This window comes from Vanellus vanellus, assembly GCF_965231255.1.
Source record: "Vanellus vanellus genome assembly, chromosome: 2".
NCBI lineage: Eukaryota > Metazoa > Chordata > Aves > Charadriiformes > Charadriidae > Vanellus > Vanellus vanellus.
In genome coordinates this window covers 118232468-118260376 of record NC_138906.1, presented here as the reverse complement: position 1 = coordinate 118260376, position 27909 = coordinate 118232468, and the positions used below count along the sequence as shown (strand labels likewise).

Below are 27909 nucleotides of genomic sequence, written 5' to 3'. Positions count from 1 at the left end.
ACCGTCCCGCCCGCAGCCCGCCTCCCCACACCGAGCCGGCCCCGGCCTCGGGCCCCCACCCGCTCCCCGCAGGCCTCGGCGGCCGGGACGGAGGCGGGCCGGGGCGGTGCGTGGATGCCACCGGCGGCGCTGTAGCGCGGAGCGGTGCGCGGGCAGCGGCAGCCGGGCGGCAGCTCCACCTCCTTCTTCTCCTCTTCCTCCTCCCTCCGCGCCGGGGTGCGCTGCCCTGCCGCGCCGCGCCGCGCCGTGCCGCCCCGCCTGTGCGATGGACTGGCAGGTGCTGACCAGGGAGCTCTCCCTCTACCTGGAGAGCCAGGTCCGCGTAGGGCTCTTCGGCTCTGGCGTGGGCTTGTCCCTGGTGCTGGGCTTCGGCGTCGCCTACGCCTGCTACTACCTCAGCAGCATCGCCAAGGTGAGCGGGAGGGCGGCGGGGCGGGCGGGCTCCGCAGGTGTCCCGCCAAGGAGGGACACACACACACACACACACACACACACGACTGTCCTGGCGGGGACCGTCCCGCGAAGGTCACCTCCACCCACCCACCCATCCACTCCCCCCTCAGGGGAGGCAGCCGGCGCCCTTCTGGCCAGCGGAGCGGCGGCACCTGAAATGGCCGGGGCGGCGGGGGTGGGGGGAAGCAGGGCGCTGCGCCCGCCTCCTCCTCCTCACACCCGCTCCCCGTCCTTCCTCTGGAGGTGCCGCTCCGGGGTCCCGCCTGGCCGAAACCCCGCTCCTCCCTCTCCTCACAGGCCCGTCTCCGCGACCGGGCCGGGCCGCGCAGCCCCCCGCTCCGCCGGGGCCGTTGGGCCGCCGGTGAACCGCTGAGGCGTTTCCTCCGCCGGGGCCCGCCGGTCGCCCCCCGGGGGTCGGCCGGCCTGAGGGAGAGCCCTGCTGGTCGTGCCCGGCCTGGGAGGGGAAGGGGCCCCGGCATGAGGCGATCCCAAAATGCTGTGGTACCAGGGGGAGAGCTTGGCTGGGGACGGTGGTTTGGAAAGGGAGGTCAGCAGGAGCCCTCCCTCCGCGGCAAAACTCCGACCTCTTCGGTCACCTCACGGGGCAGGTGATAAAATAGTTTGCTTGCCCTTGTGTCTGCCTTCGGTACCATCGTAAATACCTCCGGAGCCTCTATTGCAGTGCTTTTTTGGGGGGGGGGGGCTGGGACACTCTTGTGCATCTTCTCATCAGTAGCGGTTTCACAGACAAATTAGGCATTTGCAAATTACTTGGATACAGCGACCCTGATCTGATCTAAAGTGGCCCCGTGGTGAGAGCGCCTCGTTGAATGCTTAATCAACTGAAAATACGCATATCAAAAGATCTATGGCTGTTGAAGACATGCGTGTTTGCCACAGTCCTTCAGAGAACCGCTGAGAACATAGCCTTCCTCTTCATCGAGAAGAGGGTACTTGATTTTGGTCAGAGGAGAAAAACAAAGGGTCAGGAGGACGTACCACTGCTGCTGTGTACGTGTAACAGTTTTCTTCAAAACGTCTATTATTGTCCTATTAATGCTTGAGTGTTGGAGAGTTGGTGTAAAAGAGAAGTTTAAGAAATGTGGTTGCTATAACGTGAGATGGTTGGTATACAGGGATTTGCACGTTAATTGGTATACAAATGGAAGCTGTAAGAAAAATCTCTGTATGCAGAGCATTATGAGAGATGAGTAACCAATGCGGTTGTGTACTGTACTATGAGATGGGAGGAGGAGTGTCCTACCAGGTTAAAATAGGTACTGCAGGTGCACAGTCAAGGTACACGGATTAAGCGTTATTACTGTGCAGTGCAAGCAAATTGATTCAGTAAAATCTTCCTCCCCTACTGTGAGGCAGTCTGGGTTTGATGCTGGTAAAAGCAGAGCTAGAATAGAATATTAGAAATAGGTAAGGAATCCATAATGTTTAGTGGGTTTCACTTTTCAGTGGGCATTTTGTTCGGTTTTGTTTTACCTATCTCTTTACGATGAAAGGAAAAAGCATTGCAAATGATTATATGAAAGAAATCAGTGTAATGGGAGAAGATTTAAACAAGCTTTTGTTTCTTTCTTTCTTTCTTTCTTTGTTATTTTGTTTTATACGAATGCCCACACCTGACTGTAGTCTCTCTCCCTAGAAACCCCAGCTGGTGGCCAGCAACGACCGCTTCTGCCGCTTTCTCGAGGAATATTGCCCTGTTGTGACAGAAACTTACTATCCCACGATTTGGTGCTGGGAAGGTCGCGTGCAGACACTCCTGCGTCCCTTTATCACCTCTAGACCCCAAGTACAGTACAGGAAGTAAGTGCCTTTCTTCTGGAAAGTGATTGACTCTGACTGTGTCACAGCTACTATCAAGCTTGTGCCCATTTTTTTTGCTTTATGCCCGCCTTTACAACTCCATCCTAGGCTTGGAACCATCTCTATCCTGGATTCAGTATACAGTAGGTTTAAAAGGTCAAGGTTCCCAAATGGCCCTATTTTAGCTCAGAGAGTTTTGGAGCATTGAAATATTGGTGACAATAAGGAACTGATGTGGTTATGTGTTCACAGGATCACACAATGGTTGAGGTCAGAAAGGACCTCTGCGGGTCACCTTGTCCAACCCCTCTGTTCAAGCAGGGCCACCAAGAGCCTGTTGCCCCAGGCTGTGTCCAGACAGCTTTTGAATATCCCTAAGGATAGTGATTCCACAACCTCCCTGGACAGCCTGTGCCAGTGCTTGGTCACCCTCACAGTGAAAAAGTGTTTCCTGATGTTCAGAGAGAAACTCCCATGCTTCAAGTTGTGCCCATTCCTTCTTGTCCTGTCACTGGGCACCACTGACAAAAGCCTGTCTCTGTCCTCTTTGTACCCTCCCTTCAGGTATTTAAGTGCATTGATAAGATCCCCCTGAGCCCTTTCTTCTCCAGGCTGAGCAGTCCCAGCTCTCTCAACCTTTCCTCATGGGAGAGATGCTCCAGTCTCCTCATTAGCTGCATGACCCTTTGCTAGACTCTCTCCAGTATGTCCATGTCTCCCTTGTACTGCGGAGCTCAGAGTGGGACATAGCACTCCAGGTGTGTCTTCACCAGTGCTGAGTGAAGGGGAAGGATCACCTTCCTCAACCTGCTAGCAATGTTCCTCCTAATGCAGCCCAGGAGGCTGTTGGCCTTCTCTCCTGTGAGGGTGCATTGCTGGCTTATGTTCAATGTGGTGTCTACCAGGAGTCCCACATCCTTTTCTGCCAAGCTGGTTTCCAGCTGGTCAGCCCCCAGCCTGTACTGGTGCATGGGGCTGTTCCTCCCCAGGTGCAGGACTTTGCACTTCCCCTTCTTGAACTTCATGAAGTTCCTGTCAACCCATTTCTCCAGCCTGTTGAGGTCCCTGTGGACGGCAGCACACCCATCTGGTGTATCAAATATTCTGGTGTTTGAATGCCATCATTTTGCAAAGGTCATGAAATCACTGTATCTGTCTGTTGAACCAACAAGTTCTACCTTAACTATAACACAGCCCCATTCAGCCTTGTTTCGAATATATAAAACTTCTGGGATTTTCAGAGTAACTTTTACCTGTGGGGTTTATGTTGTGTTCTTTGATGCCTAAATTCTAAGAGGGAAAAACCTTATATTTATTGTTTGTCCTCAGCTGATCTCTCTCACACAGAAATGAGACTTAGTCTGGCAAATGAGGCATTTGGCACAAGACCTAAGGAGAAGTACTTTTATGCGCCGGAACCTGGATGCAGCACAAGTTGTTTCAGCTCTGTTTGCATGGTAGAATAGATTTAGCATTTAGCAGCTTCCCTTAGTTTTAGTAACTAGGAAACATTTCAGTGGTATGGCCATGTCCACTTTTTCTAGCCTTTCTTGTATACTCTCTATTTCAAGGTTTGTGAGGGAAGAAACATAGTTCCATGGGGCAATGCTTATTTTGCACCATTTGAGATTGTGTTGGCAGTACACACCAGCATTGCATCTACTTCCCAGTACTGAAAAAGGGCAAAGCTGAGCTAATGAGTCCAACAAGGCTGATGAGCTTTAAAACATGGAGTAGGTGCTATCAAGACTTTCAAATGAAAAATCAAATGCAAGGTAGGCTTAAACTTTGGTAGTTCCTGTACCAACTCTCTTGTACAATGTCTTCATTGCCAGAGAAGAGGGAAGATGCTCTGTGTTTCTTAAAAAAGACTGAAACCTTCTTTTCATTGTTTAATGCATACTTAGCTTCTTGGGATATTATAACATTTGCTGCATTCTTAAGATGAATGGTTTAAGAGTGCATTCTAGCAAAGTTTGTGGGGATACAGGGTGAAAGATATAGTAGTGTGTGTCCATGTTCTGTGTGTTTAAAACATAACAAAGTGCCTTCAATTATACACACTGATTCTTTGGATGAAGAGCAAAAAAATGTGATAGATGTTTAACACATTGCCCGGTGCACTATCAAAAGATTCTCAGATGATCCAAAGGAAAACTACAGTACACAAGCCTGTATAAAATAGAAAGCAATGCCAAAAATCACATTAGTTACATGCTTCCAGTCCATCAGCAGCAATTTATGAAAGACCAGCTCTTCATTTACCGTAAACCGGAATTGCTCTGCAAACAGACTGCGCTAACTCATGTCAGCTGGAGGCATGGCTCTTTCCGAATGGTAAAAATGCAAACATACCTAGTTATGTGACACTTTAGGTATTAAAATGTAATTAAAAATGCAAAATTCATACCTGGTAATTTGTACTCTGTAAGCAGTCTTAACAGTAGGCATGTATTTTTCAATCTAATCAGTGTTGTCTTGAAATGTGCCTTTCAGTGAGCTCATTAAAACAGCAGATGGAGGACAGATTTCGTTGGATTGGTTTGATAATAATGACAGCTTATATTATCCGGATGCCAGCACAAGACCCACTGTCCTGTTATTGCCTGGCCTGACAGGAACGAGCAAGGAATCCTACATTCTTCATATGATCCATCAAAGTGAAACACTGGGATATAGGTGCTGTTGTATTTCATTGCTAGTATTTCGCTTCTCCTAATAAGATCAAATATGTGTATGTATATGAGTAAGATGCCTTCCTAAGGCAAATGGGATCTAAAGACATTAGTTTATGTAAGAAAGTATTATTAGTAATAATAATAATAGTAGAATTATATAACAGGCAGTACATTTGGAAGGGCAGTTTTAGTATCTACAGACATGCCCCAGAGATTGCAGTGAAAGCAAGGTAAGTCTGCATAGGCCTTTGCTGCTGCTGCTTCTTAAATTATCAGTATCTGTGTTACCTTTACACTTTCTAGAGAAAGGGTTTGTATTCAGCTCCAAGAAGACTCATGTGGATGGTTTGCTGGCAGCAGGCCTCAGAGGAGGTCAGCTTCTGAATGCCAAAATTGCTCGATTCAGCAGCCTCAAATTTGTGAGTGCAGAAGGGAGAGCTAGACTACTCTTACTGGTGGTGCTTAAGGAAGAGGCTTGTCACCTCTTAATTGTCACTGATTTAGTTTTGTTATTAGGGCTTCTGGTCGAAGTTGGGCAAAATAAGTGGATTAGTTGATGAGTAGATTCCTTTATGTAATCATACTGCTGCTGCTGTGCTTTAAAAGAAGTTGTCATTGTTCCAGGATCTGTATTTGGAATATTAAATTTTGTCTTTGCAGATTGGCTTCTGGTACTGACTATAATAAGTTCTTCAAATATGTATAAATGAGCTTTTATCTACATGTCTGGCTATCTCTTCTGTTTGGAGGTTTGGATAACTGCTTTACTAAATTATGAAAGTAAAGTAGTACTTCAACTGTTCAAAGTACTTTTTAAATCACTTTAAAACTTACTAATAAAAAATATCAGAGGAGGAAAGCCCTCAATCAACAATTTCTTACTATTCATTTTTTAAGTATTCCTGGAAGAAATATCTTCATTTGATCACCTAAGAAAAGAAGGTATAGCATTAAAAAGGAGAGCTTTAGGTCAGATTTCAACAGAATGCTGTAATTTTATTTTTAAACAGCAACATTTGAGTAATACCGAAATAAGTAATTTTTCATGCCTTTAACCCATCTAAAATATGTATACTTTATTTAACAAAATTATTACAGTGAGATGGTAAAAGAGTAATGAAAAGTAAGATTTATTAAGAAAGCATATATCCTTAAATCAAGGTAATACTGCTAGAAAATTCAGCGACCCCCACCAGCACAAGAGACAACAGAAACTTCTGCTATACCAGACCAAAAAAAATTCCCATCCCCAAGACCCTGCTCATCACTTAGATGCAGCCATCATTATAATTCTGATTTGGCTCATTTCTATTGGCTCTTTAATACAATTATGTAGCTTTTCAGGATGTCTACATATGGATCTCTGACGTTCTCTTTCAGAGCATTGCTTTAGGCTCAGCCCTGCATGGGCAGAGCTTATGGCTCGTATTTGGCCAGCTCAGAGTGCAGGCAGAAATAGATGCATGTACCATCTTCAGGTAACCCCTGTGGCTCTTATCCCGTAATCTGACCTCAACTGGCAAATCAGAGAGTTCATATAGAATCCCACTGACTTTAGTGAACTACAATTTGCTATCAATGTTGTTCCACACAGTTTAGACTTTAGGATCTCTAAGACTGTAAATATTTATGTGCTGAACTTATGCATAGAACTGGCTCATTTTTCTTTATGCATTTTCATTTTTTTGTGTGTGTTTAAGTTATCTTTTTTAGTTGAATGAATAATGTGTATAATTGAATTTACTTTCTCAATTTTTAGATGCGTGGTTTTTAACAATCGGGGAATTGCTGGTGAGGATCTTTTGGTAAGGATGACTTTTAAGATAAACATCTCTCACGTATAAGCAGTATATATGGGATCATTCTTGTCTATTTGTGCGTCTGGATTTAAATGAGAGAAACTCACAGAATGTGTTGAAAATGCAGAGGAGAGAATCTTATAGATCAATCATGTGCCAATCTTCATCTTTTATTTTAAAACTCAAAGAGGCCAACTGGTCAACACACAATTTTTGTGAACGTTTCATTTTAGGAAATAATTTAGTAATGTCCGTAACATTAAAATGATGAATCCTTATACTTTTCTTTCCAAAATCACTACAGTATCTAAAATGCACACATCCAAGAAATGCTGTTCAATCAATGCAATTTCCTCCCATTGTTTTAACATACAAATCCAAATATAAGGAATTGTAATTACTTTCCCAGTTGCCAATATGAGCTTAAAATAGATTTTGATATGGTTAAAAAGTTGTGCCATTAAAATTGATCCATATTATGTTATTGAATTAATGAACCAGATTTATAAGGATAGCCATATCCTAAAAGTTAAATGTGTATTTTTCTCAGGGATTATGACACAAGCTCAGCTACAAAAGGCATTTTTGTCTTTGGATAGACATATCATGTTCACTTAGAAATATATGGCAATTCCCCAAATGACAAAGTCTTGAAGCTAAACATTTTCTGCAACTAAGGACAAGGCATGATGAAATATTGCTGAATAAGCTTTGTTTCTTCATATGCGTTTTGTTGACGGTTCTGCAGCTGGAATGAATGTGCATAATACTTGGTATTGTTTTGCACTTTTTAATCCCCTGGTTTCAAACTTTAAAAAGCTCTGAATGTTTTCCCATAATCAGATAAAACATTTCAATGCAAATATTGCCATGTTAAGAGTAGTTCTCTGCATACTTTTGGAGATGGATCTACAAAGCAGTTTTGTGACACACAAAGTCCTTATTGATGAATTTCTGAATTGTTAAGAGAAAAGATCTCTTGTTTGAATGTATTGTGTGTATTTTACTGTAATCGGATTTACATCTTTAAGCTTTATAAGATCTTACTGTGAAGCAAACCAGCTGAAATTATCACATTTTCTGCAAAGGGGTTTCTACGTTTTAATGTAAAATCCCTAGTTAATGAGTTTGAAGCATAGTTGAGCACCACAGTAGAAATTAGTCATGCAAGTAGTTATTTTTCTGGTCTCTTTAAAGATAGATTCAAATTTACACCAAATAATACCTATTTAAAGAATCAGTTTTTAAATGCTGTTCTTGTTTGTTAATGGAAGTTACTGTGAATTATTGTTATGGAATAATCAAATATTAGATTGACCACAGCCAATGAGAGCTAAGATGGTGTTTTAAAATATCTTCATACAATGAGCAGATAGATAGACATTAAAGTGTCAGGAATTAACTGAAATGAAAATTTAACATATCTCTCTAGCTTTATAAACTTTTAATCAAATACACTTTCACTTAGAATACATTAGAGCCTCCTTACCAAGAATAATTTATTTTTCCTTGTAAACTCAACAATTTAATTAAAATAAAACACATTCACACTGTTTATCATTAATAGGGTGTTAAACAGTGAAGAGTGATTCATGGGGATGAGAACTGGAAATGCAACATGGAAATTAAAAATGTCTTCAGTTTTAATTATCCAGATTTAGCTTTTCTTTCCTGTTTTTTATCTTTGACTTCAACATTTCAATATGCTTGTTAAATGTATTTTAAGTAATTAGTTTCATCGAATTAAACTTGTTAAAATTGCCCACAAATATCCAGGCTGTTCAACTGAAAGCAATTGCAAAAAACCCCACCTTAAAATACATCGTTGCTTCAGGCAACAAATAAGTTCAATCAACTCATAATTAAGTATTTTTATATTTACCTTTAATGTTTATACTGGATGTTGGCAGGTCAGCCACTACCTAGAGTTAAGTCGAGTTCACTAACACATTAGTGACATATCGAGCAACTCTATAGTTAAAAGCTCTCTGTTGCTGCAGATGAAATCTAGACACTACCATTAGAAAAAATACTCTTTTGCTGTGATTCTTATTGTACCTAAAAGGACTTATCTCCCTTATACTGCTCCAGATAGTCCCTCAGATTGTGGCCTGCAGCAGTTGTCTGTGCAGGTGAGGCTCAAAAGCTGTGCTTATCCTTCAAAGCAGGGAAGGGGTTACCCAAATCTCAGTGATGCCAGTGGAAGTCGTTCTAAGTCTCAATTCAAGATGTGAAGAGATGCTGATGGTAGATAGAGAAGGGATAATATATGTGTTTCATTGCTTTAGTTAATAGAATATTTTATATTAGGTAAATGGCACTAGTGAATTTATTTATCTGTTTATTTGCTTGTATTGTGTGTAGAATGCAAGCACTGGCTATTTTTAAAATGCTAGCTGACAGAACTTGAAATCTACTATTTTCTTTTGCATTTGAACGTGGGTGAAGATGGTGAAATTGTCATTATGACTTTCTTTTCTGTAACTTGCAGCCTTTATGATGTTTCCATTTCCTCAGGGTATTTTAAAAATATCAATGCCTATCTAGTTCTCATCTAGTTCTTTCTAGTTTAGCTCGTTGGTCTGTGTTCAGATTTTATCTAATGACCCAGAGGATGCAGATACTGAAGATATTTGTCACCTGGTTTATTTTGTAATGATAACGAGTATAACTCCCTCCTCTACCTCCTAGTGAAATGCTCTGAGTTTATATTTGTCATTTAGCTCAGTTTCACGATAAATACTAAATTTATCTTGTTATATAAACAATCCACTGTTCAGTTTGCTTTGTCCTTAAAGGATGATACAAAAGCTTATGATGGCATTTTTCCCTCTGACTCCTTACAGACACCAAGGACTTACTGTGCAGCCAACACAGAGGATTTAGAGGCCGTTATTCATCATGTACACAGCCTGCACCCCTCAGCTCCGTTCATGGCAGCCGGTGTTTCGATGGGAGGGTAAGGTATTATGTAGCCCAAGTCTCAGCTTAACTAGGACCGTAAAATAAGACTGTTGTAGCCTGATGGCTAATTATTACTCTGCAATACTTGCATTGCTTAGTGAACAGCAATTAACTTGGGCCCGTCTCCAACAGTCAATATTCAGAAGACTTTCAGAAACTTTGTACCTTTGAGGCTTTTAGCTCTGTGTCAGGGAAGGTTGAAATTGGCCAACATTCAAAAGTTGAGGGGAGTGGAGCAAAACAGGAAACACTGACAGACAGATTGACAGCCAAACAGGTGGGCAACACAATCTTTGGAAACTATGGAGGCTGTCTTTGGAATAGAGGGATAAAAAAATAGGAACCAGAGCTGACATACCATGTTTCTTAGCAACGTCTGGAAATTACAAGATTTATCTTCACTCTATTTGGGTTCTGCAGCGTGTGGGTAGGTTAAGCTGGATGAGATGTGGGTATTTGCTCTGTCTGGCTCAGAAGCAAGAAGTAGTAGTGTCGTTGAAACCAGTATGGGTTGATATAGCATGTGGTATTAAGACTTGCTGTGTCCTGGCTTCTCTCCAGAAAGCACAGCTATAACAGACAATGATAGCACAGTTGCTTATAAAAGTCACTGCTAGAAGCAATGTTCAGACAGCCTCTTTAAGGAAAATTGTAGGAGAGGAGAACTTCCATTAGAAATACTGCAGGCACAGTGGTAACTTCCTGAGACTTACCTTTTTTCTGATAAATTTTATGGAGGGTGGGCAGATACAGCCCTGTATATTGATATTAATCTACTAACGACTTGTAGGAGTTTGGGGATAGATATAGATTTGTTCAAGCAATGTGGTTATTGATAATCAAATAAATAATTAACTTGGAAGCCTTTTAAATCAGGCCAGTCATTTTCCTTTCATGTTGCTGGGATTTTCCCTGTGTCTTCAGTGTGAAGACATGAATTTCTCCAGTATGTTAGTGTCTGTCTTGTTGGGAACCTCCAAATTGGGCACAGTACTCCAGATAAAATCTCATTAGTGCCAAATATAGGGAAATAATAATTTTCCTAGACCTGCTTGTTTTGCTCTTACTAACAAAGCACAGCATGTCATTATTTGTCTTCATTGCTGCAAGGGTGCATTGCTGAGTCATGTTCCATTTGCCCAGGTCTTTTTCAGCTGCTCTCTATCCAGTCATTTATCTGTCCCACACGCAGGACTTTGCGTTTGCCTTTGTTGAACTTCATGAGGTTTCTGCCAGCCCATTTCTCTTGTTGAGGTCCCCCAGAATGGCAGCCCTGTCTTCCATTTCACCAGCCACTCCCCACAGTTTGACCTGCAAGCTTACTGAGGGTGTGTTCCATCTCATCATCCAGTTAATGAAAACATTACACAGTATTGGCTGCAGTATTGACCCCTGAGGAACACTACTGGTACCCGGTCCAACCATTCCACCTGGACGTCAAGTTCCTGATCACAAGTCTCTGAACCTAGTGGTCTACGCTGACTCACATTGCACCTATTCAACACATGTCCCTCCAATTTGGCAGACCATGGAAGACTGTCAAAAGCCTTACTAAAGTCAAAATAAGCAATATCGACTCCTTTCCCTTAATCAACAAAGGCAGTCAGCTCGTCATAGAAGGCAATCAGGTTGCTCAGGAATGCTTTGTTCTTGGTAAATCCATGCTGGCTGTTATCAGTCACCTTCTTTACCTTTACATGCTTGGAAATGGCTTCCAGAGGATATTCCCAAAGTGCTGAGGTTAGGCTGACCAGGCGGTATTTCCTCTTCCTTCCATTCTTGTAGATGAGTGCCTTTTTTTCCAGGCATCAGGAATATCCCACAGTTGCTGCAATGTTTCAAAAGTCATAGAGAGCAGCCTCATACTGACATTGACTGCCTCCCTTCAGAGCTTTGGTGCACCTCAGCTGGTACCATTGATATGCCTATGTCGAGTTTGCATAACTGGGCCCTAACGCGATCTTCCTCTGCCGTGAGTAATACTTCTTTCTCCAATACTCTGCCACTAGGCACAAGGACCTAAAAGGCCTGAGAACAGACCTCAGCAGTAAAGACAGGGAAGCCTTTTACAAATCTTTTGTCACTAGATTCACTGCTCTGTTGAATACTGGTCCCAGGAGAGAATAATGGCTAGTCAGCCTAACCTCAGTTCTGTGGGAAGATCCTCTGGAAGCTGTTTCCAAGTATATGAAGGATAAGAAGATGACTGGATTCACCAAGGACAAAGCGATCTGATTGTGTTCAGTGATGAGGTGACTGGCTTCACTGATGAGGGGAAAGCAGTGGATGTTGTTTGTTCTGAGCCCTTCTTTGTACCAATGTACTTAGAGAAGCCTTTCTTGTTGCAGAAACCGTTTTCTTGTTGTCCTGCATATCCCTTGCTAGTTCCAACTCCAGCTGAACTTCAGTTTTCCTAACTGCATCCCTGCATGTTGGGGCAATGACTGTTTCTCCCAGGCAGCCCACTCCCCTTCCATCTTCAGGATACTTCCTTCTTGAACTCAGCCAGTTTTTTGCTCCTCCATGTGGTCTTCTGCCACTCTTGCTCAACTTTCTGCACATCAGAATGTACAATACTTGCACTTTATGTTCAGTTATCCTTAAGGTCCAACAGTTCTCCTAGACCGCTTTGCCCATCAGGGCCATCTCACATGGGATCCTGCCAACCAAATTAAAACCAGCTCTCTTCAAGTCCATTATTGTAATTCTGCTGCTTACCTTTCCCACTCACTTTTGATGTTAAAAGTCCACCATCGAATAATCTCAGCAGCCAAGACTGTTCTGCACCTTTCCGTACCTGACAGGTTCTTCCTTACATGTGAGTAGCAAATCCATAGAACGTTGCCCCTGTTTGGGTCACTGATCATGTATGAAAAGATTGTCCTCGATACTCTTCAGAAATCTCATCTGCTTCTGCCTTGCTGTGTTGTTGTTCCATCTGGTGTTGGGATGGTTACAGTTCCCTGTGCCTGGTGATTATGATGCTTCTTTTAGCTGTCTAAAGACTTGGAGTCTCTAATTCCTCCTCTTGATCAGGACTCCATAGCAGACACCCACCATGATATCCCCTTTGTTAGCCTCCTATCTGATTTTGACCTATTAACTCTGAATTGGCTTATAACCTGCACCAGGGAAAAGTTCTGTGCATTTAAATGGCATCTTTGTCTAAGGTACAAACCCTCTTTGCCTTCAAGGTCAATCCTTCATGAAGAGTCTGTTTGCATGTGTCATAGCATAGTCTTGTCTGCCTGTGAGTCCTCCAAGTCTCTGTGATCCAATAAACTTGTTCTGTGAATACACACAGATTTCTAATTCCTCCTCTTTTTTCCCATGCTGTATGTTTGCGCATGTGCTGGCACATGATATGGGCCACAGTCATAATGCTTTCTCAGGGAAGCGTGAGAGCCTCCCCCATTATGCTCTCCGTTGCGTGCCTCATCAGGGCCTGCCAGGTCTTCACTTCTCCTCAGGCTTTGTACTCCATCCCTTGACAAACCTAGTTTAGAAATCTTCTTCACAAGGTTAGCAAGCCAGTTGACTCTTATCTCACTTGGCATGCTCTCTCTCCCCAGCTCAGACATTTTTGCATGCAAAACATGAAATATCATGATGTGTTGCAAAAACATGTTTCACTGGAAATGGTGAAAGCCAAAGAAGAGGCTTGTTTCAATGATGAGATAAAGATGTAAAGCACAGGAGTTCTTTGTGGGTAACTTAACGTGCGGTGCACCATTACACTAGAACTAAGGGGGCTGGGATGTAGTAGGTGAAGAACCAGGTTTTCAGGGCTGAAGGTGCAGTAGAAGCCAGCTGTTCTGCAACTGATGCAAAAGACCAGTTCAGCCCTTAGTGTCATTTCTGTCTTTGGCTTAACCTAGTCATGGTATCCTAAATAGTGGCAAAGTCTGTTAGTGTGACGCATGGGATCTGTGTTGTGTTCCTGGCTGTTACCTCACCACCATCAGTGGGCGATTTTAGGGAGGATGTTCCACCTTCCACCTCCAATATGTTTTTGAAGTCCTGTTTTTAAAGAGAAAACATATGCTTTATTGTACAGAAAACCGGAAGAGTCTCTAATCATCCACATGGTGACTATTTCCATGCTTCAAAATTAATTGGAGCACTTGGATGTTTAAAGTTAAGCAGGAGCAGAGATGTCACCAGGGGCATATTGTGAAAGTCATCCACTTGTCTTAATCTTACAATAGTTTTTATTATCTACCCCTTTTCAAAATTTTCTGAAGATCCAGTTAATCTATATAGGACACATTTGCCCAATTAAGAAGAAAAATAAACATTCACTTCATAAAGGTTTAAATGTAAATGAAAGCCCACTTGTTCTACTGATCTTCAGTATATATTATTTTGGAAAGGAACTTTGTTTTCTAACATAAATATTCCTAAACCTTCTCTCTACCACACATATTCTGTGAATTCTGTTCGAGAAGTGGCTTATTCTACTACTGCTACTTTTTTTTTTTTAATTCGTTTATGGCTCAATGTTCTTACAGTATGTAGACTGGTGACTCACAGGTTCCTCCTCTTCTGTTGGTGAGAGGGAACACATGCTACCTAATTCCTATATGTGCCACAGGTGACATTCCTCATGGGGTGTAACTGTGTGAACTGATGGCAGGAGCCCACTCCTAAGTGCTGTTTGGTGTTCTTTTCCTGCTGGTTACCACCAACTGGCAAGTCTTTGGTAATACCAAAGACTGGTTTTGTTTTTGTAGTGCTGTCCTATGATCTGGTAGGTAGTGCGCAGGGGTAAAGTCTCTGTGATGGCAGGCTGGTTCATAATGTCTTTGCTAAAGGTTGCTAAAGGGAGCTATACTAAGTAGCAGAACTTGTAATGTTTTGAGTTAAAGGCTTGGTATTAAAATGCTGGTCTTAAAGTTTGAGGCCTCAGGCACTAAAATAAGACAGCTTTGCTGTTAGTTTTTTTTTTTTTTTTTACTCTCTTTCTGCAATTTTAATTTTTCTATATTTGAAGGGTCAGGTACTGATGAACTCTCCCGTTTTTTCAACTCAACTATACATTGGCAGTAGAGACTGTAAGTTGCAATTAGTTGGAAAGGCAAGACTTAAGCCATTTATTTGGCTCATAATTTTGTTTTGCTAGTTTTATTCATTATCCAACACTTCATTCTTTACATACTTTGTGTTAAAGAACAGCTGTGTTCTCTCATACATGTGAGGTGCGGTAAAGGCATTACCTTCAACTCAAAAGACAGCTTCATAGTGAGGCAGGCGTGCAAGGGGCAGCTTGCATTTGTCAGTCACACTGGTCAGATTTATCAGATCAAGAAGACCAAGAGCTTGTAAAACAGTAAAACGTACTAACAACTTGGGAATACCTGTTCCATGAGTAAGATACATTTATTTGACCTTTTTCTCCCTTTTAGTCATATAAATAAGACTAGTACATCTCTATTTCTAAATGTACTCCTACCCACATCCTACACAGTGCACTTGGTTCCTCTCTAACAGTAGAGAGAGAAAGCAAACTTTGTGAGTCATATGTTGATTACATTGACTGTCTTTTAGGAGTATTACGCACAACTGTAGGGCTGATACAAGAAACTACTGAAAAACAGACAAAAAGGTGGCTGATTGTTATATTTGCTTTACATTGAAGCAAACAATTTGATAGTATATATGTTTCTGTTTTTCATTTCTGTTTGTAGCATGCTTCTTTTAAATTACCTGGGCAAAACTGGCAGAGACACTCCTTTAATGGCAGCTGCAATTTTCTCTGCGGGTTGGAATGTTTTTGAATCTGTAGAATCTCTGGAGAAGCCACTAAACTGGCTTCTTTTCAACTATTACTTGACTACTTGTCTACAATCCTCTATCAGCAGGTGAGTTGCCTTCTGAAATATTAAGCAAGGTGGAAGGATGTTAGCATGAGATCTACAGCAGGTATAATAATATTGGCAAATTAATGCTGTAACAACACTTCACATAGCTGTTCTGTGTGCATTCTTCTGTAAGTTTTGAAATCAAAAGGATCTTTGCAAGACAAATTGTGATCAATGTGACTAAATTTCTCTGCTCCTCAAGGGACTCGGCGCAAGACCAATGTACTTCTATATTTATGGATGAAGTGAATGCATTTTTTTAAATTTTTTAGACATGCACATATTGACTTTGAGTATATATGTATGTATACTAATTCTTTTAAGTTGGTGTTGACTGCAAAAGCATGGAAAGGGACTAGTTTATCTTTTGCTTTATAAAATTAGGGTGTATTTTGTATTCCCAAATATTAAGTTCTCTTATCTTTGGCACCTTTCTCATGGTTTATGGAGATTTTTACTATGTTGCTGGATATGCCTTCATATGAATGAACTTATGCTCTTGGATTCCAGACAGATTTTTAATATGACAGAAAATTAAAACCAAGCATGTTCTTGTTAGGGAGTTATTTCTATAAATGTATTTGTAAAGCAGAGGACTTCTACATCTGTTTATATAAAAAAAACAAACCCTCCAATTTCTCTCTCTTTCTTTTTAGGCATCGACAAATGTTGGAGAAATTATTTGATATGGAGCTCGTGATGAAGGTATGTGAAAATGTTACTTCTGCTTTAGCTGGATGCTGTTTTCCAAATGCTGACATAGTTCCCTATTTGAATTCTGTACTTCAGGCTAGAACTGTTAGAGAATTTGATAAGCAGTTCACTTCAGTCATGTTTGGCTACCGTACAATTGATGATTACTATGAAGATGCTAGCCCATGTCGCAAGCTGAAGTCAGTAGGAATTCCAGTATTATGTCTAAACTCTGTGGATGATGTTTTCTCACCAGGTCATGGTAAGTTTAGGCTTTTTAAAATATATTTATTTGTATATGCAATCATTAAGACCAACTACATAGGTCTGAGCATGAACTCAGACCTATGTGTGGAGCTGTATTTAAATGTTACTTGTACATAGGATCAAAATGTCCAGGGATGGATCTGTCTTGCAATTTATTTGCAATGTAAGACACACAAAACAGTTGATGATGGAGAGACCTGATTAGTACAGAATGCAGAAATACATGGGGTGGCAATTAGCCATCAGTAGACTCTTACGGTCAAAAGAAAGAAAGACGCATATTTAGGATGTGAGCTGTCTCAGTGTAAGGAAGATATCAGATATGTTTCCCTCTCAGAAGCACCCATTTCTATTCACCAAGTATGAAGAGAGCCTATAATGAGGAACTCAGATTCAGATGTCTGGATTGCAGACATTGAGGGTTCAATGAAAGTGAGAACAACTATTTTTTTATTGCCATTTTTCAATCCAGTCGCTACAAAGAATATTTGGGAGTTGCTTATGTTTCAGATTATTTGAAATCCTCAGCTGTTGATCTCAGTGCTACCTCCAGTGCCTGAAAACTGAAAGTAAGAAAAAATGTAAGTTAGCATGTAGGCCAAAATCTAGGGTAAGAGAAGAGATATAGACAAGGTGAGTTCCTAGACGGAGGAATGTTGCAATTAATAAGAATCTAACCAGAAGATGAAGCAGCAATATCAGCTAGTAACAGATAGGCTGAAAACTCTGTTTTCCCTTTTCTTCCTATTTTCTGCCAAACACACGATCATTATAACCATTTTGCTTTTGATCTGAAGATCAAAACTCTGTTGCTAACTGTCTTAAAAAGATATGCTTGTTCTTGTGGTCTGTGTATTGGTTATGGTGTCTGAGAAGAGAGGGAGAACAAAAACTAATGTAGAGGAAAATGACTATAATGAACAGCTAGCTGACGAGACAATCTTCAGCAGTGAACACCCGACACTTTAAATATGAAGTTTATATACTTGATTTATTTCAGGGAAGTTTTCTTCTGCCACCACAAGTCAAGTGAGATTCTTGTAGAATAAGTTGTGAAACCAAAGTGAGTAGGCAAACAGATTAGAACAACAAACAGAAGTATTAAGGAATTGGAAGAGACTCTGTGTGTGTGTACTGTTTATCTGTGTGCAGATGTACAACACATACAGAAACATGCACACACATTATAGTTCGAAGACCTGTTAGAGGCAAATGTGACATGAAGAGAAAAGGGCCACTCCAGTAGAGTGCACTAGAAAAAGACAGTCTGAGTTCTTCCCCTCTTGAACAAAAGCATCCATGCTATGCATGAACAATATAAAAAGGTGACAGCCACCTAATACGAGGGAAAAAATGGTGACTCTGCATTAGCCGAACTACCTATCCCTTACATTGGCCAAAACAGAGGCTTAAAAAATAATAAGATCTGGTCAAACATAGCAATATTATTCTAGAATACTGCATCCACCTTTAACAATTTGCAGTTCAGGGACTTTCTGAGACAGAGTTAGTCCCTTTGTATTTACTAGCCTTTGTAGGAATTTTTTTTTTCCTTAAAATTGGCCAGTTGCTGTTTCTGTTATAAGCATATAATGCCCTGGAAATAAGAATGGATGGGGCTGTGACCCTAAAATCTGTGTCCAAATATAAAATCTAGCTAGTGATTCTGAAGGTAAATTTTTATGGGTCTTATGACCCTGGAGATGACTTTCCCCATAGTAGTGCAAGGGTGATCTGCTGTGCCATGTTTCTGCCATTAAGTATCTTAGAGAGGGAACAATGGCTTCACCTCTATGTTTAACTCTAGCTCAGTTTGTGGTTTCTGTTCTAAAGTGAAGTAGTAACTGTGGCAGGAGTAAGCTAGCTAGTTAGCACAAGTAACATCAGCAGCAAATCAGTGTGCATCTGTCCCTGGAGGATTCATTAACCTTTTCCAGCCTGTTATCACTGGGACCAGGACCTTTGTTAGCTAAATTAAAGCTAGCGCAGATACTCCCTCCCCTTGTCTTTTCATTTTAGAATATAACCTCCAGCTTTCAAGAGTCAACCATTGACCTGGACCCCACAAAACGCAAGAAAACGCTTTTTTACTGCAAGAGTGGTCAAACATTGGCATAGAGAGGTTTGTGGGTCTCCCTCTATGAAGATACTGAAAACCTGATTGGATGCAGTCCTGGGCAACCTGCTCTAGGTAACCCTGCTTGAGCAGCGGGGTTGGACTAGATGATCTCAAGAGGTCTCTTACAGCTCAACAGTTCTGTGATTTTGTAGTCGGACTAGCCAAAAGATTGAGGCCCCTAGAGTACAGCTGTAGCAGATCTCGCCTCCTTTGAAGCTGTTTTTTAAAAGAAACACAGTTCTTGCTGAACAGAGGGTTATAGGGATGGTCTCTTGTGTATGATTAAGTTATCAAACCTATTGTTAGAGTGTCTCAGAAGTCTGACGTTGTAGAGGAATGTGAGGCAGAGCAACAGCACTTCTGAAACAAGAAGTGTTAGAATCTGTTGTAATGACTGTCCATCCTCTCTTAAACTCTAACCTTAACCAGCTTTTCTCCATGAAAATGTTTGGGTGGTTAGGCATTCATAATAAATTCACTGTTAACAGAGTTAATGCTGTTGGTTGTAAACTGTTGTCCTTGCGGTGACAAGTTTACCTTAGAAAGGGCCACCAGGACAATGTTGATTTACAGCTGGTAGCACGACTCTGTTATGTGTGTCTATCCTTGGCTCCTTTTTTGTTTGTGCTATGCACTCTCAATGTGAACAGTTGCACTGGCAGGAGACACAGGGCACCCAGATTCGCAGACTAGAAATTATGGCTTCTGCCATCAGATAGTGGAGTTCATTCATCTTGACGCTTTTGCAGGCTGTTTTATGTTAGCAAACATAACGGGCTGGTGTTACTCTGGGAGGCGACTATTCTGGCAACTGGCTTGTTTTTTTCTGACTTAAAAGCGCGTGGACACATGTAAGCCTGTGGCAGGCAGAGGCAGTTTCCACTTACAACTGTTTAATGGATTCAAAGCCACAAAACTTCTTCTCATCCAGACCCCAGCCTTTTATTGACTTTGGGGACTGGTTATTTCATGCCTCATCACTCCCAGTAATACCTACCAGCCTTTAAGCTACCTTCCACCTCTGTTGTAGATAGCTGTAGTTTCCAACAGCTGGGAACAGGCCTGGAAAACTCATTAGGGAGAAAGCTGTGCCAGAATTCCTTTGTGTTTAAATATACTTTATAAAGCCAGCCACATCTATCATCTTCCTATAACAGAGCTTGGGGGATACAAACCAAGACTGCTTTGTCACTACACAACATGGACCTAAAGAGAGACTTCCCTTATAACCAGCAGATGCTGTCTCTGTTGCCTCTTACTACCTGATCATTTCTTCTCATGTAGCTTTTTGGTACACTTTGTACTTCACAGCAATTATTTTTTAATATATTGTGCAAATGCGCCCTTTGATCTTAGTCCAGTATTAGGAAGAAACAATTCATTTGCAGTCCTTCCTTAATGTTGCTGTTTAAAGTTCATAGAGCTTGGCAGCTGACGTATCTGTAGTTTAATTCTGGAACGCAGTTCTCATATTGCATAATAGTAACTAATGAAAACAAATGCTTTCTTCATTGCGTGACACTTCTCTCACCATAACTAATTTAAACAAGCCATTGCTTCAGGAAATATGTAATATAACCAAGACAAGCCTTTTTATTTTGTAAGTGTAAAAAATAAATCAAGACGACAGAATGATAGAATTCATTATCAGTGTCACATTTAACTTTTCGTCTGAAGTGGCCTTTTTCTCCTCAGAGACTTTAAGCAGCGTATTAGGCATCCGACTTAAATTTCACTGTACTAATGCTTAGCTAATTGCTGCTGGTGGTGTTGTGCCCTTGAAGCTACGTATCATGCCAGCTCCCTCCTGATCCACTGTGCCAAATAACTTCATGTCTGAAGCTCAGCTATACTTTTTATTGAACTCTGAACCTTTTCTGTCCTTCTAAATCCAAACGGAGTAATTGTTCTTAGATGTTACTTTGCATTCTATTATGTAAACAGCACAGTTGAATGAAGTTGTCTGGAGAGACCAAATGGCCAAGGAATGGCCAGATGGATAACAATTAGGGTAAGAGTTTAAGGAACTGGGAGAAATCAACCAAATGATGGAAAAGAAGATCTGACAGCAGTGACTTATTGAAGCCAATACTGCTTCACGTGTATTTTTTTCTATTGTTCTCTTTTAAAAAATACTTTTTGCAAAGAATTTACAACAAATTGATTTTGAACAAGGTTAATTCTGCACATACGTACTTACACTGTGGTTCTGTGATCACAAATGAGGTCTGTGCCTGCTGGATCAAACAGCAGTTCTGATCAGTAGAGACATAAGTACAAGGTTACATGTGGACAAAAATGAACAGCAGTATCTTTTGGTGTGCCATCCTATATCCTATAGTGCATCATATCCAGTGCTCCATTCATCTGCCCTTTACATTGCAGAATTTGCTCTTTTGCATTGTGGGTTTATTTGTGGATGGCTAACAGTCCCTAGAAACAGCCTTGAGAAAAGCACCACACCACTGCCAAGCATCATTTGCATTTTGGCACTGGAGAGCAACACAACATTTTCAGTTCTCTCCTGAGAAGCTGCAGAGCAAGAAACTCTGCTGGGGAGGAGTCATACAAATAGTGACCCAACTGTATCAAGACTGACTATGCCAAGGGCAGGCTCTTCTGTTCACCACAGGGGAGGTAAGAAAAGAGAGGTAGCAGCAGGTCAAACTTGGCACCTACTAAAAATCCTCACTGCAGGTGGAAGCAAATGAGTACATATTCAGCACAGTGCTTCAACTTGTGATAAAAGCAATGATCTGTGGCAGAATTCTGCTGTAAGCACATGTTAGTTAGAATAGGGAGAACTTCAGGATGGGGAAGATGACATTCTTGAAGTGTGTGGCTCGCATCTTACCTGGCACAGAAGATAACCAGCATCCTAGTGCTGGTAAGCTTCTAGGAGAGAGCTGCTGTAGCTGTTTGGAGGCAGGCAGCACACGGCACCCACTACAGTATCGCCAATCAGTTTGGGAATGAATAATTAACCACCAGCAAACTGATTTGGGAGGTTATCATTACGCTGGCAACCTTGGTATGACAGGTATGCAGAGACCACAGTGAGCTTTGCCTGTGCTTCCCCAGCTGAATTGGCACAGCAGAGGAGACATTTACCGGCATCTCCCTTTCACACCCGCAGCAAAAGGCTTTCTCAGCAAGAAAGGATATTTCTGTCTACCCTTTGACACTAGTCTGACAAAGCGAACGACCATCCTGTTTTTGCACCATCTTAGCTAGTCAAGAGGTTTGTTCAGGCCAGTATGCAGCTGATTCTGAATCCATTAGGATCAATGGAGTTCTCACGTTATCTCTGATTCTTGGATATCAAGTCTGTCTCTCCTCACATACTCCTCCCCGTACTCTTCCATATAAGCTTATGCATTAGTCCCCTCAGTGACCAGACAGACAGGTGCCGAATGGCTGTGGAAAGTGTGATTCATTGCCTGAAGCAGGAATGGGGGACTCAGGCTTGAGTCTGAGCCCTAGTTCAGTATTGGGATTCTGTTTAACATGGCCTGTGCACTGCTACAGGGAAGAGGAGCAGATGGCTTGGTACAGATAAGTGGGCAAATTCCCATGCAGCTGGGAGAAGCTGACATGAATTGTAGCCAGTGTACACAGTAATGTGTTCATCTGCAAAATCCAAGGGAGCCAGATCAGAGATTGCTGGGCAGATTAACTCGGGCAAAACTCCAGATGAGCGCTTGCTGAGTCTGGAGTCTGAAAATGATGCATGTGTTGGATTGCAAGAAATAACACGTTGTTTTCTGCATCTCCATTCTTCGGCCTGTGCTATTTCTTCATCAAGGCTGGCAGGCCCTAGGCTTTTACTTCATTGAGTTTGGTTTTTTTTAGTCTTGCCTCAGTATTGCTTAAAAAGGCCCAGATACTGCATATAGTATTTTCAATTTTCCAGCTGAACAAAGGAAAAGCCAAGGACTTCTCGTAGAGACAGTGAGAAGCATTGTTCCTTCCACCTAGTAAAGAATCAAAATCACTTACTAAATGCTTGAATCTATGAACTACTTAGATACGTGCAACTTTGAAAGGAGAAAAAGTGTGAGAGAAATTAATAGCACTCAGTAGCAGAGTTTCACGTACTCTGCAAGAGAATCCCCATTGCTCTCTGGAGCTCAGTCTGTGCTCCATTCAGGGCACAATCAAGTACCTTATGTTATGGGCAGGAACCTTATAACACAACATTCATAAAAGACACTGACCCTTCTATGGATAGGGTTGGTTTAGCATCCATGCTGAGGCCCTGGAGTAGAACAGAGCATGTTGTTCCAGGCCCTGCTGGTAAGGGCCTCTGCAACACAGACTGTTCCCCTGACTCTGAATCACAGAATCACAGAATTATCAGAGTTGGAAGGGACCTCTAGAGATCATCTAGTCCAACTCCCCTGCTAGAGCAGGATTGCCTAGAGCACATTACTCAGGACTGCATCCAGGTGGGTCTGGAAAATCTCCAGGGAAGGGGACTCCACAACCTCCCTGGGCAGCCTGTTCCAGTGCTCTGTCACCCTCACCGTAAAGAACTGTTTCCGTGTATTTGAACGGAACTTCCTGTGTTCTAACTTGTGCCCATTGCCCCTCGTCCTGTTACTTGGAACCATTGAAAAGAGCCTGGCTCCATCCTCCTTCAACCCACCCTTTAGATACTTGTATGCCATAACAAGGTCTCCCCTCAGCCTTCTCTTCTCCAGGCTAAAGAGTCCCAGCTCTCTCAGCCTTTCCTCATAAGGGAGATGCTCCAAGCCCTTAATCATCTTAGTTGCTCTTCGCTGGACTCGCTCCAGCAGTTCCCTGTCCCTCTTGAACTGGGGAGCCCAAAACTGGACACAGTATTCCAGTTGTGGCCTCACCAGTGCAGAGTAGAGGGGGAGAATGACCTCCCTCGACCTACTGGCCACACTCTTCCCTATGCAGCCCAGGATTCCATTGGCCTTTTTGGCAACAAGGGCACATTGCTGGGCCATGGATAATTTACTGTCTACCACAACCCCCAGATCCTTCTCCTCCAAGCTACTTCCCAGCAGGTCCACCCCTAACCTGTACTGGTGCCTAGCATTCTTCCTCCCCAGGTGCAGGACCTTGCACTTGGTTTTGTTGAACCTCATTAGGTTCTTCTCTGCCCAGCAATGAAGGTCCGGTGCTTCTGCCCTGATCTACTTTTAAGTCGCACATCTGTTCACCACAGTCATTGTATTCAAGATCGAGTGACTTACCCTGTCTGGGGGCCCTTCTTTAGCTAAGGGATGCGTGCCGTGCTGTTCTTTTAGTTGCTGAAAACGAAGGCAAATCAGCATCTGAAGCCCACAGCAATGAGTCTGTCAGCATCCAAATGAAAGTCAGGAACTCACCTATAAAGAAAGTAGTGATAAGCAGGGATAATGACTATTTGAGGATAACGATCTTTGAAATAGCAAATGTATAAAAGGGTAAAGGAAAGCAGACTCCTAGAAATAGGAATGATTAGGGTTTTTTCTGAAGGCAGTTCAGTCAGAAAAGGTTGTGGACAACTGAACCCACCATTCCCCCAAAAGTGAACCTGATTAAAATCTCTCTTCAAAAATACTTTAAAATAAAGGATGCAGCAATAGAAATCCTGCAAATGACTTGCTGCTTTGTGTTGTAATACCAAGGCATTTTTACTTTAGCAGGGTATGACCTAAAACCAGATTTATTTTCTTGTGGAATCAAAACCTTTTTTAGACAATACAGTGAAACTCTTACTACTCCCTTCAGTCTGGACAAAGCATGTCGTCTTTTGCTGTTGTTTTTTCTGTCAATTCTGAATAATCAAAATGTCTGTATGAATTTTTTTTCCTTTCCATGAAGTTTATTATTTGAAAACTGGAACTTTAAAAGGCCCTCTTCACTGAAATGTATTGGGATTTCTGCTTGTTCAGGCATATATTTAGCATACTTAAAACTCCAGAGGAAGTTGTTTAAATAAATTAATTTTTATATCAAGAGCACAAACACCATGGCTCCATAAAGCTCCACTGTTGTGTCAAACCGTTTGTATGATAGTGTCGTCCCATCACACTGAAATGCCATTCATAAAGTCATACGCATGTCAGCCTGCACTAACTGACCTTTATTTTCTTTCACAAAGGGAACTGCCCAGGTGATAGCACTGATTAAGCCACATATCTATGCTCATTCAAAATAAGATGCACTGAAGTATCCCTTTCTGTGCATTTCAAGATCAGTGCGTGCCTCAGGTGTAGTTCACTGCCAACTTTAAGCTAAATGCACGCTGTCACTGCAAGGGCCACTTCCCTGCAGTCCTCATCTGACTGTGCCTGCCGCCGTTCATACGTTGGCATTAACATGGGGAACCCGGTCAGGGAGCTGATCCAGCTGAAAACTAACCCAGCAAAAGAAAAATCTTTGTAGTATCTGGTTGAATAATCTAAATTCCAAATTAAATAATTTTCTAGCAGTGACAACTCAGTAGAGAACCACTAACCTACTGGGTGACACGGAGCAGCTTTCTGTGTCCTTGTGCAGTTGTTTTTCCTTCCTCTTTTTCTGTTTACCATGCATATTTAGATTATGAGCTCCCCAGGGCAAGAACCATCTCCCAGTATATTTGCATGGTGTGGTCTAAACGTGTAGGTATAAATGTATGGCAAATCAGATATGATGATAAGCCAGGATAATCTTTAATATTATTTGATAGGATATCTTACAGGCAAAATCTTATTATGACATTAAAGGTTTTGTGTTTAGAGTCTCCTACAGAAAGAATGGGACTCACAATTAAGGTCCCAGTTTCTCAGTTTTTCCAAAGCTGAAAATTGCAACACAGGTTAAAAACTACAGGCTTGATTGTCCTTTCACTTACACCGTTTATACCAAATCATAAGTATGGATTAACATGGTGCTGTTCCATCAGTGGGACTGAAAGAAAGATGAAGCCCAGTCGTTTCTGAAACTTACAGCAGCCCAAAAAATCACACAGATAAGGTGAGTTAATGCTGAAGAGAGAAATGGCTTTTAATACAGCTATGGTTCTACCTCCTGCAGTACCTTTAAGCATGTATTAATGTTGTGCATATTTATTCATATCTAATATGAGAAATGTTTAAGAGAAATTATTCAGTGGCTGGCAATTCATAGAAGGACAAGGACTTAAAACTTTTTTCCTCCATTTTTTTAGCTATACCAGTAGAAACTGCCAAGCAAAATGCAAACGTTGCTTTGGTTCTGACTTCGTGCGGAGGCCACATTGGTTTTCTGGAAGGAATATGGCCAAGGAAGTGCACTTACATGGACAGAGTCTTCAAGCAGTTTGTGCAAGCTATGTTTGAGCATGGAAACAAAATCTTTAGCATGTAGCTTTGGACCACTATTATAGAACAGTGGCACATTCTGACAAGGGCAGTTAAGCTTAATGCACAAATTTTAACTCCTGTAAGCCAGCAAATGGATAAAGTCCATTACTACATGCAAAAATATTTTTTGCCTAAGATTTTGTAGCAAGAAACTAAATATTACATTGTCACTTTTATATTTATTTTTAATATGCCTTACTAAGAATGACCTTAAATGAAACAGCATTCTGCATACATCAAATTGCACTTAACCAAAACCATCAAGTAAACAGATTATAATTCCTCAGGATTTTAATTTAAACCAGTACATATTTAGGAGACTTAATTTAGATCGCTTTTAATATTAGAACGGCAGCACTCAAAATAGCATATATTATCCTGTCACACATAGTACAAGTTGGCCCATTCCTTAGGGCACCGATGGTGAAAATCTTAAAATATGAAAACAAAGGAGGAGGGAATGCAAAGAAGCACTGGTTCTCCAAATCAGTCAAAATTTCAGCATGTTATTCCATAGCATTAGATTGATACCTGCTTTTGCTGTTCTACCCTGACAGTATTCAGATTTAGGGCTAGTTATTGTTTTTTAAACTATGTCAATGCCATACTTGTCTTACATGATTATTTTTTAAACAGCTAATTTATAGTGTTTACATATAACCAAAAGATTCCTTTAAAACAGTACTGTAATAATTTATGTAATTAAAAGGCATGTTGCATCTCAAAGTTCATGTAAAGCTGGGTGTTGTCATATATGTAATATGTACTTCATACAACTGGTAACTCGATGATTCTATCTATTATGTTTATATTACCCTGCAAGAACATTTCAGTTTTAAAGAATAAACATTAGAACATCAGGAAATTATGATATCATCTGCTTTAAATTAAAAAAAAAAAATATCCAAACCCTTTGTCTCTGCTATTGTTTCAGATAATTTCTAAAAAGTATGTAACATACTGTTTAAAGAAAGCTGGGAGCTGAGGTGGGGGGTGAAAGCGCCTTCTCTCTGCTTTGTTTATTTGATATTTTGTCAGCACTTCGGCAATAGGTTGACAAATCACTGAAGCCTTTGCAAGCAGATTTCTGCCCTAAGGGCTTACGAGTTTTTGAGGCTGACCGAGGCATCACTGTTCTCCTCAGCCCTGACACAGTGAGAGCCAACGTGGACCTTTCAGGAAAAAGGACAGTTGGACAGAACGTATTTTGAAACTGTTGGGAAGTCCTAATTTAGGGCATACTGAAATTAAAAAAAGGCTTTTAACCAGCTTCTGTGGAGCTCCCACCTCGTGCTGATCACTGATTTGAGCCCAGCCACATGAGATAAGGCACTAAAGATGCCTTTGCATTTTTATTTTTATCTTTTGAGCAGGGTTAGTACAAGAAGAAAACGCGGATAAAAAAGCAAGTCAGGTCTTTTGTCTCAAGCAGTACGTGAACAGTCCTCTCGCAAGGCATGTTTCCTAGTAACAGCAAAGGAAGAACAAAAATACTTTTTGTCCTTAGAAAAAGAAATTGGGACATGCTATAAGAACGCTAGTTTTGTAAGGTGGAATGTTAAATTAAAAAATTAGAAAGTGTTTCCAAGTTTTGACTTTTCAGACAAGCATTGGCCCTTGCCCAAATAATAAAATCTAACTTATTTTTCCTCTAATAAGGAAAATGAGAAAAGTGACTTGTAAAATTTTCAGCAAACTGAAATTTTGTGCATGTTACTAGAATACATGAAATCAGTGTATTAGTAGGGTGCCTTATTTATTCTTACATTCATTTCCAGTTTTTATGTTCATACAAAACCAGTGAGCAATAAACAGTGTATTGAGCATTATATTTGTAAAATTGTTTGGATACAGTACTGTTCAAAACTCAGCATCAAGTATTTATAAAAATAAAACCACTTACATTAAAAG

General features: G+C 41.2%; 1 protein-coding gene across 1 annotated transcript; it reads left to right on the top strand.

Annotated features, from left to right (window-relative positions):
- Positions 1-265: 265 nt before the first annotated feature.
- Positions 266-27909, top strand: ABHD3 (abhydrolase domain containing 3, phospholipase; the record flags this gene model as incomplete). The annotated part of the gene is made up of 9 exons (XM_082499221.1): positions 266-412; positions 2111-2274; positions 4771-4953; positions 6712-6757; positions 9598-9710; positions 15403-15576; positions 16233-16281; positions 16366-16531; positions 25824-27909. The coding sequence occupies 9 exons, from the start codon at positions 266-268 to the stop codon at positions 26000-26002; spliced, it is 1221 nt and encodes a 406-aa protein (XP_082355347.1). The 3' UTR covers positions 26003-27909.